This window comes from Pelobates fuscus, chromosome 2 (genome assembly GCF_036172605.1).
Source record: "Pelobates fuscus isolate aPelFus1 chromosome 2, aPelFus1.pri, whole genome shotgun sequence".
Lineage (NCBI taxonomy): Eukaryota > Metazoa > Chordata > Amphibia > Anura > Pelobatidae > Pelobates > Pelobates fuscus.
In genome coordinates, this window is record NC_086318.1 from 9,236,079 (window position 1) to 9,249,619 (window position 13,541).

The following is a 13,541-nucleotide window of genomic DNA, read 5'->3' on the forward strand; positions in this document are numbered from 1 at the left end:
AAGATGGCCGCCATCCTTTGTTCTCGCCACGTGTTCATATGCCGAATGGCGGCCACCTAGAAGCACTCAATTACCTTGCAGTTTTCATGGTTACTTGGTGTTCTCCGTCCTGATTGCTACCCAGGGTGGTCTCCGTTCGGTAGAACGAATAAATGTCCCGAACACAGAAATAAACACGAATACTTTAAAGTCACTTAACTAGCAGGGAGATGAAATAACCGAATGGTACAGGTAAACACAGGGAAATCCTTTACAGGGATTTTATAGAAACCTCCATTAAACACATTTTATACTAATGGCATAAAAATGATACCATTATATCATCACTAAATGAATAGAGTTTAAGAGAAAGAAAAAAAAAATTAAACATGTCTCTGTGTCTTTTACTTGCTGCTACTAGCAGGCAAAAACAGGGCAGCAAGATTTTTTTTTGATCCTCAAAATGTCTGACAGTGTAATCTGCACTCATGTAGCTTTAACCTCTATATCACAACTCAACTTTGAATTCTATGTGTCGTTTTTTGCTCATAAATACTTTAGACTTGAGAAATTGAGGTTCTTCCGAAAACTTGTCATTCCAAAATTTAGTTACACCAATAAAAAAGGTATTACACGATACTAATTACATCTGTTATTTTACATCTGGTTCTCTGGACTAATACAGCTACAATCTCGCTCTCTCATATACATAAATATATTCACCTAGGAACTTACAGACCTAAACGTTTGAGATCATTTGAATGGACATTCAGTGCTTAGATTCAGTAAACCTATAGATTAAGTTGTAGGCGATAACCTGCTGTAATGGTAATGATGCCAGGAGTAACCTGTTAAACCATTTTGACAATGTTCCAGGGTACTCTGAATGTTCACACCACATGTGTGTTCTGTGTAATATTGTTCCAACAGATTTCTTTCTTTATTTTGGGCTTCATTTTGGAGATCTAAAGAGATACTCCAAATCCTAAAGTTTGCTGAGAGTGTGCGCTCTTTTTTCATTTGACAAATTTAATTAAAATCTGCTCGTAAAATTAACCGTGTTACACCCCCCTGGCTGTCACTCAGACAACCGGTCCTGTTACTTCCTGGTTTGTTTAGCTCAGGGGAGATAAACTCAAGAGGCAGCAATTGCCCAGAGCACCTGCCTTGCAAAGACTCTCATTGAGCTGTATTGGGGAGTCTGTGATTGGACAGCCACAGAAAGTCTGGGCGGGGTTAGAAGGGGAGGGCTTGCAAGGCCTGCAGCTGTTTTTATATATACCCCCAATAAAAAAAAGGTTTAATTTAATGTATGTATGTTTTTATTGTGGATATATCTACTAAACAGTGGAGTTGTTTTGATGTTCAGTAGTTTTGCGGGGTGTTTTTGTAACCATTTAATAGGTATCCGATACTTAAGAACCTGTCTCTCTCTACTTGAAATATATTTTGGGGGAACTTTTAAAAGTCAACAAAATAGTGAAGAACTGAATCTTTATCATACTAAAAAACACTTAAGGACATTGTCAAAGTAAGGTTTTTTGTTTTTTTTTAACCCCTGCATCATGATGTAAGATTTGGCTAATTCTGTTTACATATTCTAGCTCTCTGAAGGCCCACTGATCTAGATATTAAATGTTCAGCTGACCCCCCCCCTCATTTGAGATGCAGCTGATTGGCCAAGAGTAGTGATTGTGTCTTTGTGGCCAGATGGAGGGGAGGGTTTGATGAGGGACCAGGCATCAGTTCACACAAACCTGTGTCATTAGAGACCTCTCCAGCCGAACAGGCTACGCAGTCAAAGCAGCACAGGGGCTGACCTTGCCGAGTGACTCTTCGATACCCAGGACGACAGCTGTCAGTGCATGCCGAACGAGGAACCTGTAGAGAAAAGGATACAAAACCAGACAATGTAGATGTTGTCCATGTTGTCTTCAAACCAACCAGGGAAGCTGAGCACGTATTTTTTTTTTTTTTTTTTAAAGGATATTATTACATGTAGAAATGCGGCTTGCTTGGTAAGAAAATGGTAACCCTAAAACTAGAAGATGCTTCAAAGTATGGGTGATTTTTAGTTTACTTTTTACTGAATTATTTACAGCAGAGGAGGATTGGATGGAATTAAAAGCATTGGGGGTTATTTCTCAAAGTGTGTGCTCTAAAAAGTGCTGCAAAAATGTAAAGGGGGAGGGGTCCCTTATAGAATATCCCTGCTGGTTCTACTGGTTTCCATAGTGATTGGACCACTGTTTAGAACAGAGCACTTTGATAAATAACATCAATCGAGTAGGAAATAGAATGAAGAATAACGTTTGCACATTTAAGAATTATTGGACTGGGAGGTTATATCTAATCTGTATTGTGATAGACTGATTAAAAACAACATTAAAACCACCTGCCTGATACCGTTTAGGTCCACTTGTGCTGTCAATGCATCTGTGAACGTGTCCTGTGGTTTCTGGGATCAAGACATTAACAGCAGATCCTTTAAATCCTGCAAGTGGTGAGGTGATGCCCCCATGGGGCTGTTCCAGCACATCCCACAGATGCTCAGTCAGATGGAGATCTGAGGAATTTGGAGGCCAATGCAACTCTTTGAATTCTTTGTCATGTTCCTCCAATTTTTGCAGGGTGCATTATTCTGATGAAAGAGGCCACTGCCATCAGGAACACCATTGCCATGAAGGGGTGTATGTGGTCTGCAATTATCTCTAGGTAGGTGGTAGGTGTCAAAGAGTAACATTCCTATGAATGCCTGGACCCCAAGGTTTCTTAGCAGTACATTGAAATACAAAAACAAAGTGGTAAACCGCGCCAAAGAGGTGTTGAAGATAAATAGAATATTACAATAATATATACATACATACAGTACATCCAACGGTATGGTGGTGTATGTAACCCTCAAAAGAAATAAAAAACAGAACAATAATAGTGCAATATGTCAATAATAAAATAACGTAAATGAAATGGATAAAAGCCAGTTGAAGGACTAACTCACACTTTCCAGAGCTACTTGGAGCTCTGCCGTATAGTGCCTGGACGGTACAATCCCCGTCTTGGGATATGAGGAGTATCCAATTTTCCTCAATCGTATATGTGGAAAGGTATAGTAATATATTGAGAAAAGTAGGTATCCTACTTACAAATTGCAGAGCAATGCCTTGCTCTGGTGCTGACAGCGTATGGTGGTATGATCCCCACCAGAGGATATCAGAAGTAAACCGGATTCAAAGTGCACAGGACCGATGATAAAGATGGTAAAAGCTTGAACTTTATTAATACATAGCCCAGAACATAACGCTGCCACCGCTGGTCGAGCTTCTTCCCATAGTGCTGCCTGCTGCCATCTCTTCCCCAGGTAAACAATGCACCTGTCCATCCACCTGATCTAAAAGTAAACTTGAATCATTAAACCAGGCAAACTTCTTCCATAGCTTCATGGTCCAGTACTGACACTCACGTCCCCATTGAAGGCACTTCTGGGGCGGATCCAGAGCCTGTAAATATTTTTAAGAAATAATCCAGGCACAATAACCACTACAGCTCTGTGTAGTGGTTATGGTGCCTGGAGTGCCGAGACCCCCTCCCAGAGTAAGTAGTCAAACCGTTTAAGAACAGTTTGACAACTTACCTAGGATCTGTTCGGACCTGGGGCGGTAGTAGGGCATAGGAGCAGTGGTGTATGTGTGAGTGGTGCAATGTGTGAAGTGTGCAGTGTGAGTGTTGCAGTGTGTGTGAGGGGTGCAGTGTGAGTGTGTATGTGTGAAGAGTGCAGTTGTGTGTGGGGTGTAGTGTGTGAGGGTTGCAGTGTGTGTGGGGAGGACAGTGTTTGAGCGATGCAGTGTGTGTGTGTGTGTGAAGGTTGCAGTGTGTGTTTGTGAGGGGGCAGTGTATATCTGGGGTACAGTATGTGTGTAAGGGGGCAGTGTGTGTGTGAGAGTTGCAGTGTGCATGAGCGGTGCAGTGTGTGTGTGAGGCTTGCAGTGTATGTGTGTGGGTGTGTGTGAGGCTGGCAGTGGGGGGTGTAGTGTGTGTGTGTGAGGCAGGCAGTGTGATTGTGTGTGGGGCAATGTGTTTATGTGGGTGCAGCTTATGTGTATGGGGGCAGTGTGTGTGAGTGAGGGGGTACAGTGTGTATGGGTAAGGGATGCTGTGTGTGTGATGAGTTTAGTTTTTGTGTATGAGGGGCATTGTTTGTGTGAGGGGTGCAGCATGTGTATATGAGGGGCAGTGTGTGTGTATGAGGGGTGGTTTATGTGTGTTTGGGGCAATGTGTGTATGGTGGGGCAGTGTTTGTGTAAGGGGTACAGTATGTGTGTATGGGGGCAGTTTATGTGTGTGGGGGCAATGTGTGTATGGGGGTAGTGTGTGTGTGTGAGGGGCAGTATTTGTGTGAGGGGTGCAGTATCAGTATGGGGGCAGTGTTTGTATGAGGGGCAGTGTTTGTGTAAGGGGTGCATAATGTGTGTATGGAGGGCAGTTTATGTGTGTGGGGCAATGTGTGTATGGGGAGCAGTGTGCGAATGTGTAGGGTGTAGTGATGTCGCGAACATAAAATTTTCCGTCCTCGAACGTCGAACGCGAATTTCCACAAATGTTCGTGAACGGGCGAACCAGGGGGAACCGCCATAGACTTCAATGGGCAGGCGAATTTTAAAACCCGTAGGGACTCTTTCTGGCCACAATAGTGATGGAAAAGTTGTTTCAAGGGGACTAACACCTGGACTGTGGCATGCCGGAGGGGAATCCATGGCAAAACTCCCATGGAAAATTACATAGTTGATGCAGAGTCTGGTTTTAATCCATAAAGGGCATAAATCACCTAACATTCCTAAATTGTTTGGAATAACGTGCTTTAAAACATCAGGTATGATGTTGTATCGATCAGGTAGTGTAAGGGTTACGCCCGCTTCACTGTGACAGACCAAACTCCCCGTTTAACGCACCGCAAACAACCGCAAACCGTCCATTTGCACAACCGCAAACTCCCCATTTGCACAAGGTTGGAAACCAAGCTAGCCATGTCACGTTCCTTGTCCTCACTGATGTCATTGAAGGTCTCTTCCTCCACCCAGCCACGTACAACAGCAAGGGTCCCCGAAAGGTGACAACAAGCCCCCTGTATTTTTTTTTTTTTAAATGTACACTACTGTTACACCAGATATGAGTTGCACTGGTGTGACACTGTGCCCTGGCAGGCCCTGAAACACACACGTGTGAAGGAAACTGACTGCTATTATTTCACAGTCAAATTTCTAGTTTTTTTTTTTAATGTACACTACTGTTACACCAGATATGAGTAGCACTGGTGTGACACTGTGCCCGTGCAGGCCCTGAAACATACATGTGTGAAGGAAACTGACTGCTATTATGTTACCTATTATTAAAAATTATTATATATATTTTTTAAATGCAAGCTATTGTGACACCAGATATGAGTGGTGGCACTGGGCAAGTGGGCACAGTATACGCTGTGAGCCTGACACACACGCTGGCAGGCAGGCAACTGCAATTAGATTACACAGAAAAAAAAAGCAGACTGATGTTCTAGCCCTAAAAAGGTCTTTTTGGGGTGCTGTCCTTACAGTAGAGATCAGATGAGTCCTTCAGGACTGTAGTGGACACTGAATACACTAGCCTTGCTATCAATTTCCCTATTAAATCAGCAGCAGCACACTGTCCCTCCTCTCACTAAGAATGCAGCTTCAGAAGGAATCTAAAATGAATACTGTCCAGGAGGTGGGAGGGTCTGCTGCTGATTGGCTGGAATGTGTCTGCTGACTGTGAGGTACAGGGTTAAAGTTTACTCAGAGATGACGAATAGGGGCGGACCGAACATCGCATATGTTCGCTATCCGTGGCGAACGCGAACAAGCTATGTTCGCCAGAAACTATTCGCCAGCGAACCGTTCGGGACATCACTAGTAGGGTGTTATTGTGTGTGTAGTGGGGGAAAGCAGATCAAAACAAATATAGCTTTTTAATATGTTGTGGTTTTATTTAAAATTAAAATAAATATATTGTATATCCCCCTCCCCCCTTACCTATGGCCTGAGAGGGGGAGACATTGCTTTCCATCCTTGGTGGTCTGATGTGGAAGCCCTGGTGGTCCCAGTGGTGGGAGTGAACTCTGGCCTGCAGCTCAGGCTAGAGTTCAATTTCGCGAGAGCGGAGCATTGCCATGATAACCGCGGCGACGCTCCAAGCTTGTGAGAGGAGAACCCGGCGGAGCTGCAGATAAGAGCTCCCCCGGATCCTCTCTCCCTCACCTGCAATGTGCCTGTGGGTCAGGGAGGGAGATCACTGATCTCCCATCTGGTCTGTGAAGGCACATAGCAGGGTTGGCGCTTGGATAGTGCCGACCCTGCATGTGCTGGCAGGGGAAATTGCCCCGTTGCACCCCCCTCGATCGGCCACTGGGTGGACAAGGATCATCATGATCGATCTGCAGCTGCCCAATCCCAAATGCAGCAAACTGCGATGCACTGTGTGTTCTGATGCCTTTCTATCATAGCCAGCATTACGTTTTTCAACAATTTGAGCTACAGTAGCTCTTCTGTGTGATCGGACCAGACGCGCTAGGCTTTGATCCCCACATGTAGCAATGATCCTTACAATGCACTAGTTTTGGTAAGTTTTAACCACTGGATATCGGGAACACCCCACAAGATACAGTTTTGGAGATGCTGTGACCCAGTTGTCTAGCCATCGCTATTTGGCTCTTGTAAAAGTCACTCAGATCTTTCCGCTTGTTCATTTTTCCAACACATGAAATTCAAGAACTGACTGTTGACTTGCTGCCTAATATATCCCACGCCGTGACAGGTGACATTGTAACGATATAATCAATGCTATTCACTTCACCTGTCAGTAGTTGTTGTGGCTGGTCAGTGTATTTGGATTGTCATATCCATATTATATCCATTGAAAGCATATATTCAGCACATAATATCTGATATTAAAGTTACCATTTTGTTATTTAATAATTCTGATCACTAGTTAGGTCTACTCACACCAGGATTCTTCTCATTCCACAGGATGGAGCTTGTGTTGATAATGATCTTGTTACCATGCATTTCTCTGGGGTTAAACGTTCCCACCTTTACTAACTGGAAGTTGCCATTACGTATCTGAATGGTCATGATGTCATAGGATGCAGACAAATCGCTATTAGAATCAAAACTCATCCAATCTCCCGTCTTCGCTCGAAACTGAGTTTTCTTCAGAGAATTAAGAACCTGCAGATAGAGTGAATTGACAAAAAATACCAAAATAGCGGTATAATCTGTAATCTGATGGCGATATGGTACCATGACTGATAGTGAAACAGTTTAATATAGCAGATTTAGTGAATTGACACAAAATACCGGTATAATCTGTAATCTGATGGCGATATGGTACCATGACTGATAGTGAAACAGTTTAATATAGCAGATTTAGTGAATTGACACAAAATACCGGTATAATCTGTAATCTGATGGTGATATGGTACCATGACTGATAGTGAAACAGTTTAATATAGCAGATTTAGTGAATTGACACAAAATACCGGTATAATCTGTAATCTGATGGCGATATGGTACCATGACTGATAGTGAAACAGTTTAATATAGCAGATTTAGTGAATTGACACAAAATACCGGTATAATCTGTAATCTGATGGTGATATGGTTTGATGGCTGATAGTAAAATAGTGGTATATAGCAGATACAGTGAATTGACAAAAAATACAAAAATACCGGTATAATCTGTAATCTGATGGCGATACGGTACAATGGCTGATAGTAAAATAGTGCTTGTAGCAAACCGAGCCACTTAAGACTATTCCTTTATGTATAATGGTTGTCCTGGAGAGACTGTGTAATATATAGCTTATTTTAAGTGTTCGCTTAAATATGGGATAGAGGGCATTCGTATGCTAGTGGCGCGAAAGCCACTAGCATTCCTATGGTAGTTTCACGAACAGTGACTTTCAACACTGTTCGTGAAACGAACAAAGTACCGAATGGGAGACCACCCACAGGAGGTCGTGTGGCTCCCATTAACAGATTGCAACAGTGTATCTATCCTCGGTTAATTGATTCGCGTGGTGGCCGCGACCACGACCATCTTGGATTCACTTTTAGTCCAGCGGCGTTTGCTCGTCGAGTGCCTGGAACTAAAATCGGCTACTCGACGGCACGAACACCGCTGGACTTCCAGACCGTTCGGGACCACCGGTCTTTCGGTACTTTCATTCAAACGGTTCATTCGTGTGTTTTCGTATGAGTTCATATTAAAGTATGTTTCGTGTGGCATTCGGCTAATTGTGCTGGGATCTGAGCGGTAGTTTCCCGAAGTATGCGCTCAGATCCCAGCTATCTTTCTAGATGTCAGTCGGTTAAATAGCACGAATTACGTGCAAGTTATACATTTTTAAGTAAAAAGACCAGTTCTGCTGTACAAAGGGATAACCCACTCAACAGGAAATTCTTATGGGAGTATCCCTCTCTTACAGCAGTGCATGGTGGGAAAATGGTCCTGTATGTTCAGTTCCCCATGTAGTCCCCTACTGTATAATCCCTGTAAAGTGATCAAGGAAACCCCTTGCATGGGGAACCACATAAATACTGGAACCTGTGAATAAAAACCTCAGTTGACTCCCAGAACTGTGTTTCGTCCGGTTACTGGGGGATTTGGGATATTGCCTTCATTCAGCGCTTTACTTGGATTACTTTATTCCACCAGCGGAGATATTGGGATTTAATATTTCAGCTCCGCTACAGTGTTATATAGCAGATACAGTGAATTGATAAAACGTATAATCTGTAATCTGATAGTAATACGGTATGATGGCTGAGAGTGAAACCGTCTAATATAGCAGATTTAGTGAATTGACACAAAATACCGGTGTAATCTGTAATCTGATGGCGATACAGTACAATGGCTGATAGTGAAATAGTGTGATATAGCAGATTCAGTGAATTGACACAAAATACCAGAATACCGGTATAATCTGTAATCTGATAGTAATACGGTATGATGGCTGATAGTGAAACAGTGTAATATAGCAGATTTAGTGAATTGACACAAAATACCGGTGTAATCTGTAATCTGATGGCGATACAGTACAATGGCTGATAGTGAAATAGTGTGATATAGCAGATTCAGTGAATTGACACAAAATACCAGAATACCGGTATAATCTGTAATCTGATAGTAATACGGTATGATGGCTGATAGTGAAACAGTCTAATATAGCAGATTTAGTGAATTGACACAAAATACCGGTGTAATCTGTAATCTGATGGCGATACAGTACAATGGCTGATAGTGAAATAGTGTGATATAGCAGATTCAGTGAATTGACACAAAATACCAGAATACCGGTATAATCTGTAATCTGATAGTAATACGGTATTATGGCTGATAGTGAAACAGTCTAATATAGCAGATTTAGTGAATTGACACAAAATACCGGTGTAATCTGTAATCTGATGGCGATACAGTACAATGGCTGATAGTGAAATAGTGTGATATAGCAGATTCAGTGAATTGACACAAAATACCAGAATACCGGTATAATCTGTAATCTGATAGTAATACGGTATGATGGCTGATAGTGAAACAGTCTAATATAGCAGATTTAGTGAATTGACACAAAATACCGGTGTAATCTGTAATCTGATGGCGATACAGTACCATGACTGATAGTGAAATAGTGTGATATAGCAGATACAGGTAAAGAACCCAAATTAATGTCTAGGAATTTAACAGGCAGTTTCCATTTCAAGCTACATTCTTAATAAAAAGCAGTTTTGGTGGTAATGCGTGAATGGACTTGTGCGGGGGTAACATTCGTTCTATCGATATAAGATGTGTTGTTTGCCAGTACATTGAGAAAGAAGCAAGGGATGTTATGGTGCCTACACAGCCTCCAGAATTGTCTAGATATATCATGATATTGACATAAAAAAATTATTATTATTTAAATTTACCTGCCAGGGCTGGATTCTCCTCAAATTACAGCCACGCAGCGTTTGGCATTTAAGGAGTGCTTGCAGAGCGTGGGCATAGGCGTACACTGCCAGATAGGAATGATATGTATAACTGAGGTCATTTATTTCAAATATATGGGGGATTCGCTCCTTAATGTCTTCCTCCCCAGTACAGAGGTTAATTCCATCTGATTCACTTGGATCTGTGTCATTCTCCCTTTTTGACCATGTACAGTTAAAAGCAACCTCCCAAAATATCTGGATAAAAGGATACATGGAGTTTCTCAGTGGGTGCAGACTTTGGAGAAAGTCATGAAATTCTGGCATGGGCCCCGTGCTTGGCATTAAACCTATGGTTCCATTTAATACCCTCCAAGCCTTTAGGGAGAAAAGGCCAGGCGTGATGGTAAAGGAAGCAGAAGAAATGAAGATCTTTTCAAAAACCTCTTGATCATACAATTCATCCAGGAGAACTTTCACGTGAGCTTCGGGACTGTGGAGGACAATCACATTGGCCGAGCTTTTCTTGATTACATTCACCACTCTCTGGATCTGTTTCATAGAAAAACTCAAGTGGATCTTCTCTAAAAAGGCCATACAACTCCCACTCTTTTCTATTTCATTTCGAATAACTTGTCCACCCTGCTCCCCGACATCATTATCCACAACTAACATCCCAACCCAGGTCCATCCAAACATACTTATAATCTGGCTGAGAGCAATATTCTGAAACATGTTGGTGGACACTGTGCGGAGGAATGATGGAAAGTTCACCTTATCACTTAAAGATGACGAGGATGCTCCATGACTGATCTGTACAGAGAATATGTTTGTATCAGTGGATGTTTAGTAATTGCATAATTAAAGAGTGTCTCTGTCACCTGCACAAATCAGATTAGAATAATATTATATATATTAGACATTGGAATTTGGTGCAGCCGAATCACTTGCTCAGAAAATAACAGTTTGTTCAGGATGTTTGATAGTCATTCGTGCGGTGGTTTAGCTTCTTCGAATATCATCTGTGCAAATGATTTGGATCAACCAAAAGGGCGCACAATAGGATCCAGTTAGTGTACTGCAAACTACATACATAATATAAACATAATATAATATAATTATAATGTATATTGTTTGCAGTACACGGATAGATACATTTTTATAAATTGTAATTCTATCATGTGATACAGGAGACCTTTTTTCAGCCATCGACCTAAATTGCAGAGAGGAGCAGTTTTATTTATTAAATGAACAAATGCCACACTTCACATGTGATTCAAAAATACTACAATCTAAAGCCTAACTTTCCTAACTATCCCAGACAGAAGAACTTTCACTGCTCTGCCCTCAGCAGCTCAAACAAAGCTCACACTGGTCTTTCTTGGAGTGAGCAGGTTGAGAATTTACCTGCTGCTAATTAATTAATTAGGGAGAGGTGAGTGGACAGCGAACATGGAGGATTCTGGGTCCTAAATACCTCCTCTCCACTACCTTACCAGCCAGTCTGTGACAATATTTACTAAGATTATTTTAATCGTTGCCTGCCTTTCGGTCCTGGTAGTAAATAAGAACGTGCTACACTTTCATATTTGTTCGGAATCCTGAATTTGGATTTTTTATTTGACCTTTTAAAATTAGGACATTATTTTATTGGTTTGTTTAAAAATGTGGTGCAAAGGAGGAGTGCCCTACAACAAGGTCCGTATATTAACGATGGCAGAAAAAGGGACAGATTTCATTTCTAATTACTCTTTTAAATAACTAATATAGGATTCTATTGGCTGAGCTGTAAATCTCAGAAGCTAGCCGTGGTACCTGTGGATAATGTAGGACTCCCAGGACTCTGGCTACAGGAAGAGACAACGCTGACATTGTTTCTCCAATAATTCCAATTATCCTAGAAGAAACATGGCAGTCGTATTGAAGAATGGGGGATTTGGTACCCGATACCAAGGACAGAGCTCCCCAAACCGCTTGGAGCTCAGACATACAGGAGTCAAACAGAGTGAAGCCTAGGGTGATATTTGGCAACAGATCCGGAGATTTGTTAATTTCTTTGATGGCGAACATCATGCCAAGGACATCCCGGTAATAGCGAACGTGGAACCTGGCAGACAAAGAAACAGAGGCACTTATTGCAATCTTAGACCTGTCACACATTTTATTGATGCCGATGTGAGCTTACACCCTATAATCCATTAACACCCTGTATCAACTCCCTCTCATCCATCAACACCCTATATCAACGTTCTATGTCAATGTTCTGTATCAACGCCCTATCATCTATCAACACCCTATATCAACGTTCTGTATCAACTCCCTATCATCCATCAACACCCTATATCAACGTTCTATGTCAATGTTCTGTATCAACGCCCTATCATCTATCAACACCCAATATCAAGGTTCTGTATCAACTCCCCATCATCCATCAACACACTATATCAACGTTCTGTATCAACGTTCTGTATCAACTCCCTATAATCTATCAACACCCAATATCAACGCTCTGTATCAATGCCCTATCATCCATCAACAGCCTGTATCAAAGTCCATTGGCCAGTATTCTATGGACTCTGCCCAGCTTCAACAAGCTGAAATCTGAATAAAATCAAGGGCTGCCAGGAATGTATGTGAGGTAAGATTGAGTCAGATGTTGGTCAGAGGGTGGAAGTGAGTGAGATTAAAGCAGTAGAAGGATTATCGCAAGTTAAAAGTAGAATGGTGAGGGAGAAACTAGCTGATATGCGACAGTCAAATTTATCTGCAAGTTGAGTCTTCAGTACGCAATACAACTACGGGGAGGAAAAAGAAGAAGGAGGATGAAATAGGACAGTAGGAATGGTGGATGGATTGGGCACAGAGCCCGTGCAATGGAGGCAATGGAAGACGTAGGACAAAGTAAAAACAGTAGCTGTTGTTTTAGTTTCTCATAGAGAGTCCAAGTTTTTGCAAAGTAAATCATCTAGAAGATAATCCACCTAGACTTTCTCCATTTAACCACCGTGTTTCGCTACATACTCTGAATATTTCATGCATTAGGCTTTATACTATGCCTTCTAGGAAACTCACATCAGAATATAATTCTCACTTACCTCTCACAGGATGGGGGCTGAGGCTCACTCTGAAATGTCAGCTCTGGGGAGTCATATCTAGAGTGGACAACAATGAGTCCTCCGATGAGGACATCCCCAGTCTGTGAGAAGGAGCCTATATTCCAGGGCCGGAGACTGCAGCTTGGGTACCCCTCATCCAGGGAGGACAGCAGGAGCAGGAGAACTCGCAGGAGCTTAGTCATGAATTCTAGGTTTGCGTCTACTCAGTTTGGATTATTTCATGGTGAATCCAGTAAATTCGGGCAACGGGTGAGGTATCTAGCTTTGAAAAAAAAATATTTTCCTAATTAATACAGACATTGGGCACTTTTCACTGTGTATAACCATTTGTTTCATTCAAACTAAGGAATAAATACATTATTCTAAATGTAGTGATCCCTATTTATTATCAACCCATTAACAAATACCTCTGTCAGTTTTTGGAGAGCAGCCCTATAACCTATGTTAAAGTGACTGTCTATCTGTCTCA

General features: G+C 41.9%; 1 protein-coding gene across 1 annotated transcript in view; it reads right to left on the reverse strand.

Annotated features, from left to right (window-relative positions):
* Nucleotides 1–13,254, reverse strand: part of LOC134585976 (extracellular calcium-sensing receptor-like) — a 47,106-nt gene extending 33,852 nt beyond the window's left edge. The window contains exons 1-5 of the mRNA XM_063441470.1: nt 13,052–13,254; nt 11,772–12,063; nt 9,957–10,769; nt 6,993–7,217; nt 1,737–1,860 (exon numbers count right to left, since the gene is read on the reverse strand). Coding sequence (XP_063297540.1) covers nt 1,737–1,860; nt 6,993–7,217; nt 9,957–10,769; nt 11,772–12,063; nt 13,052–13,254 — 1,657 coding nt within the window. The remainder of the gene's footprint in view (nt 1–1,736; nt 1,861–6,992; nt 7,218–9,956; nt 10,770–11,771; nt 12,064–13,051) is intronic.
* Nucleotides 13,255–13,541: the final 287 nt, after the last annotated feature.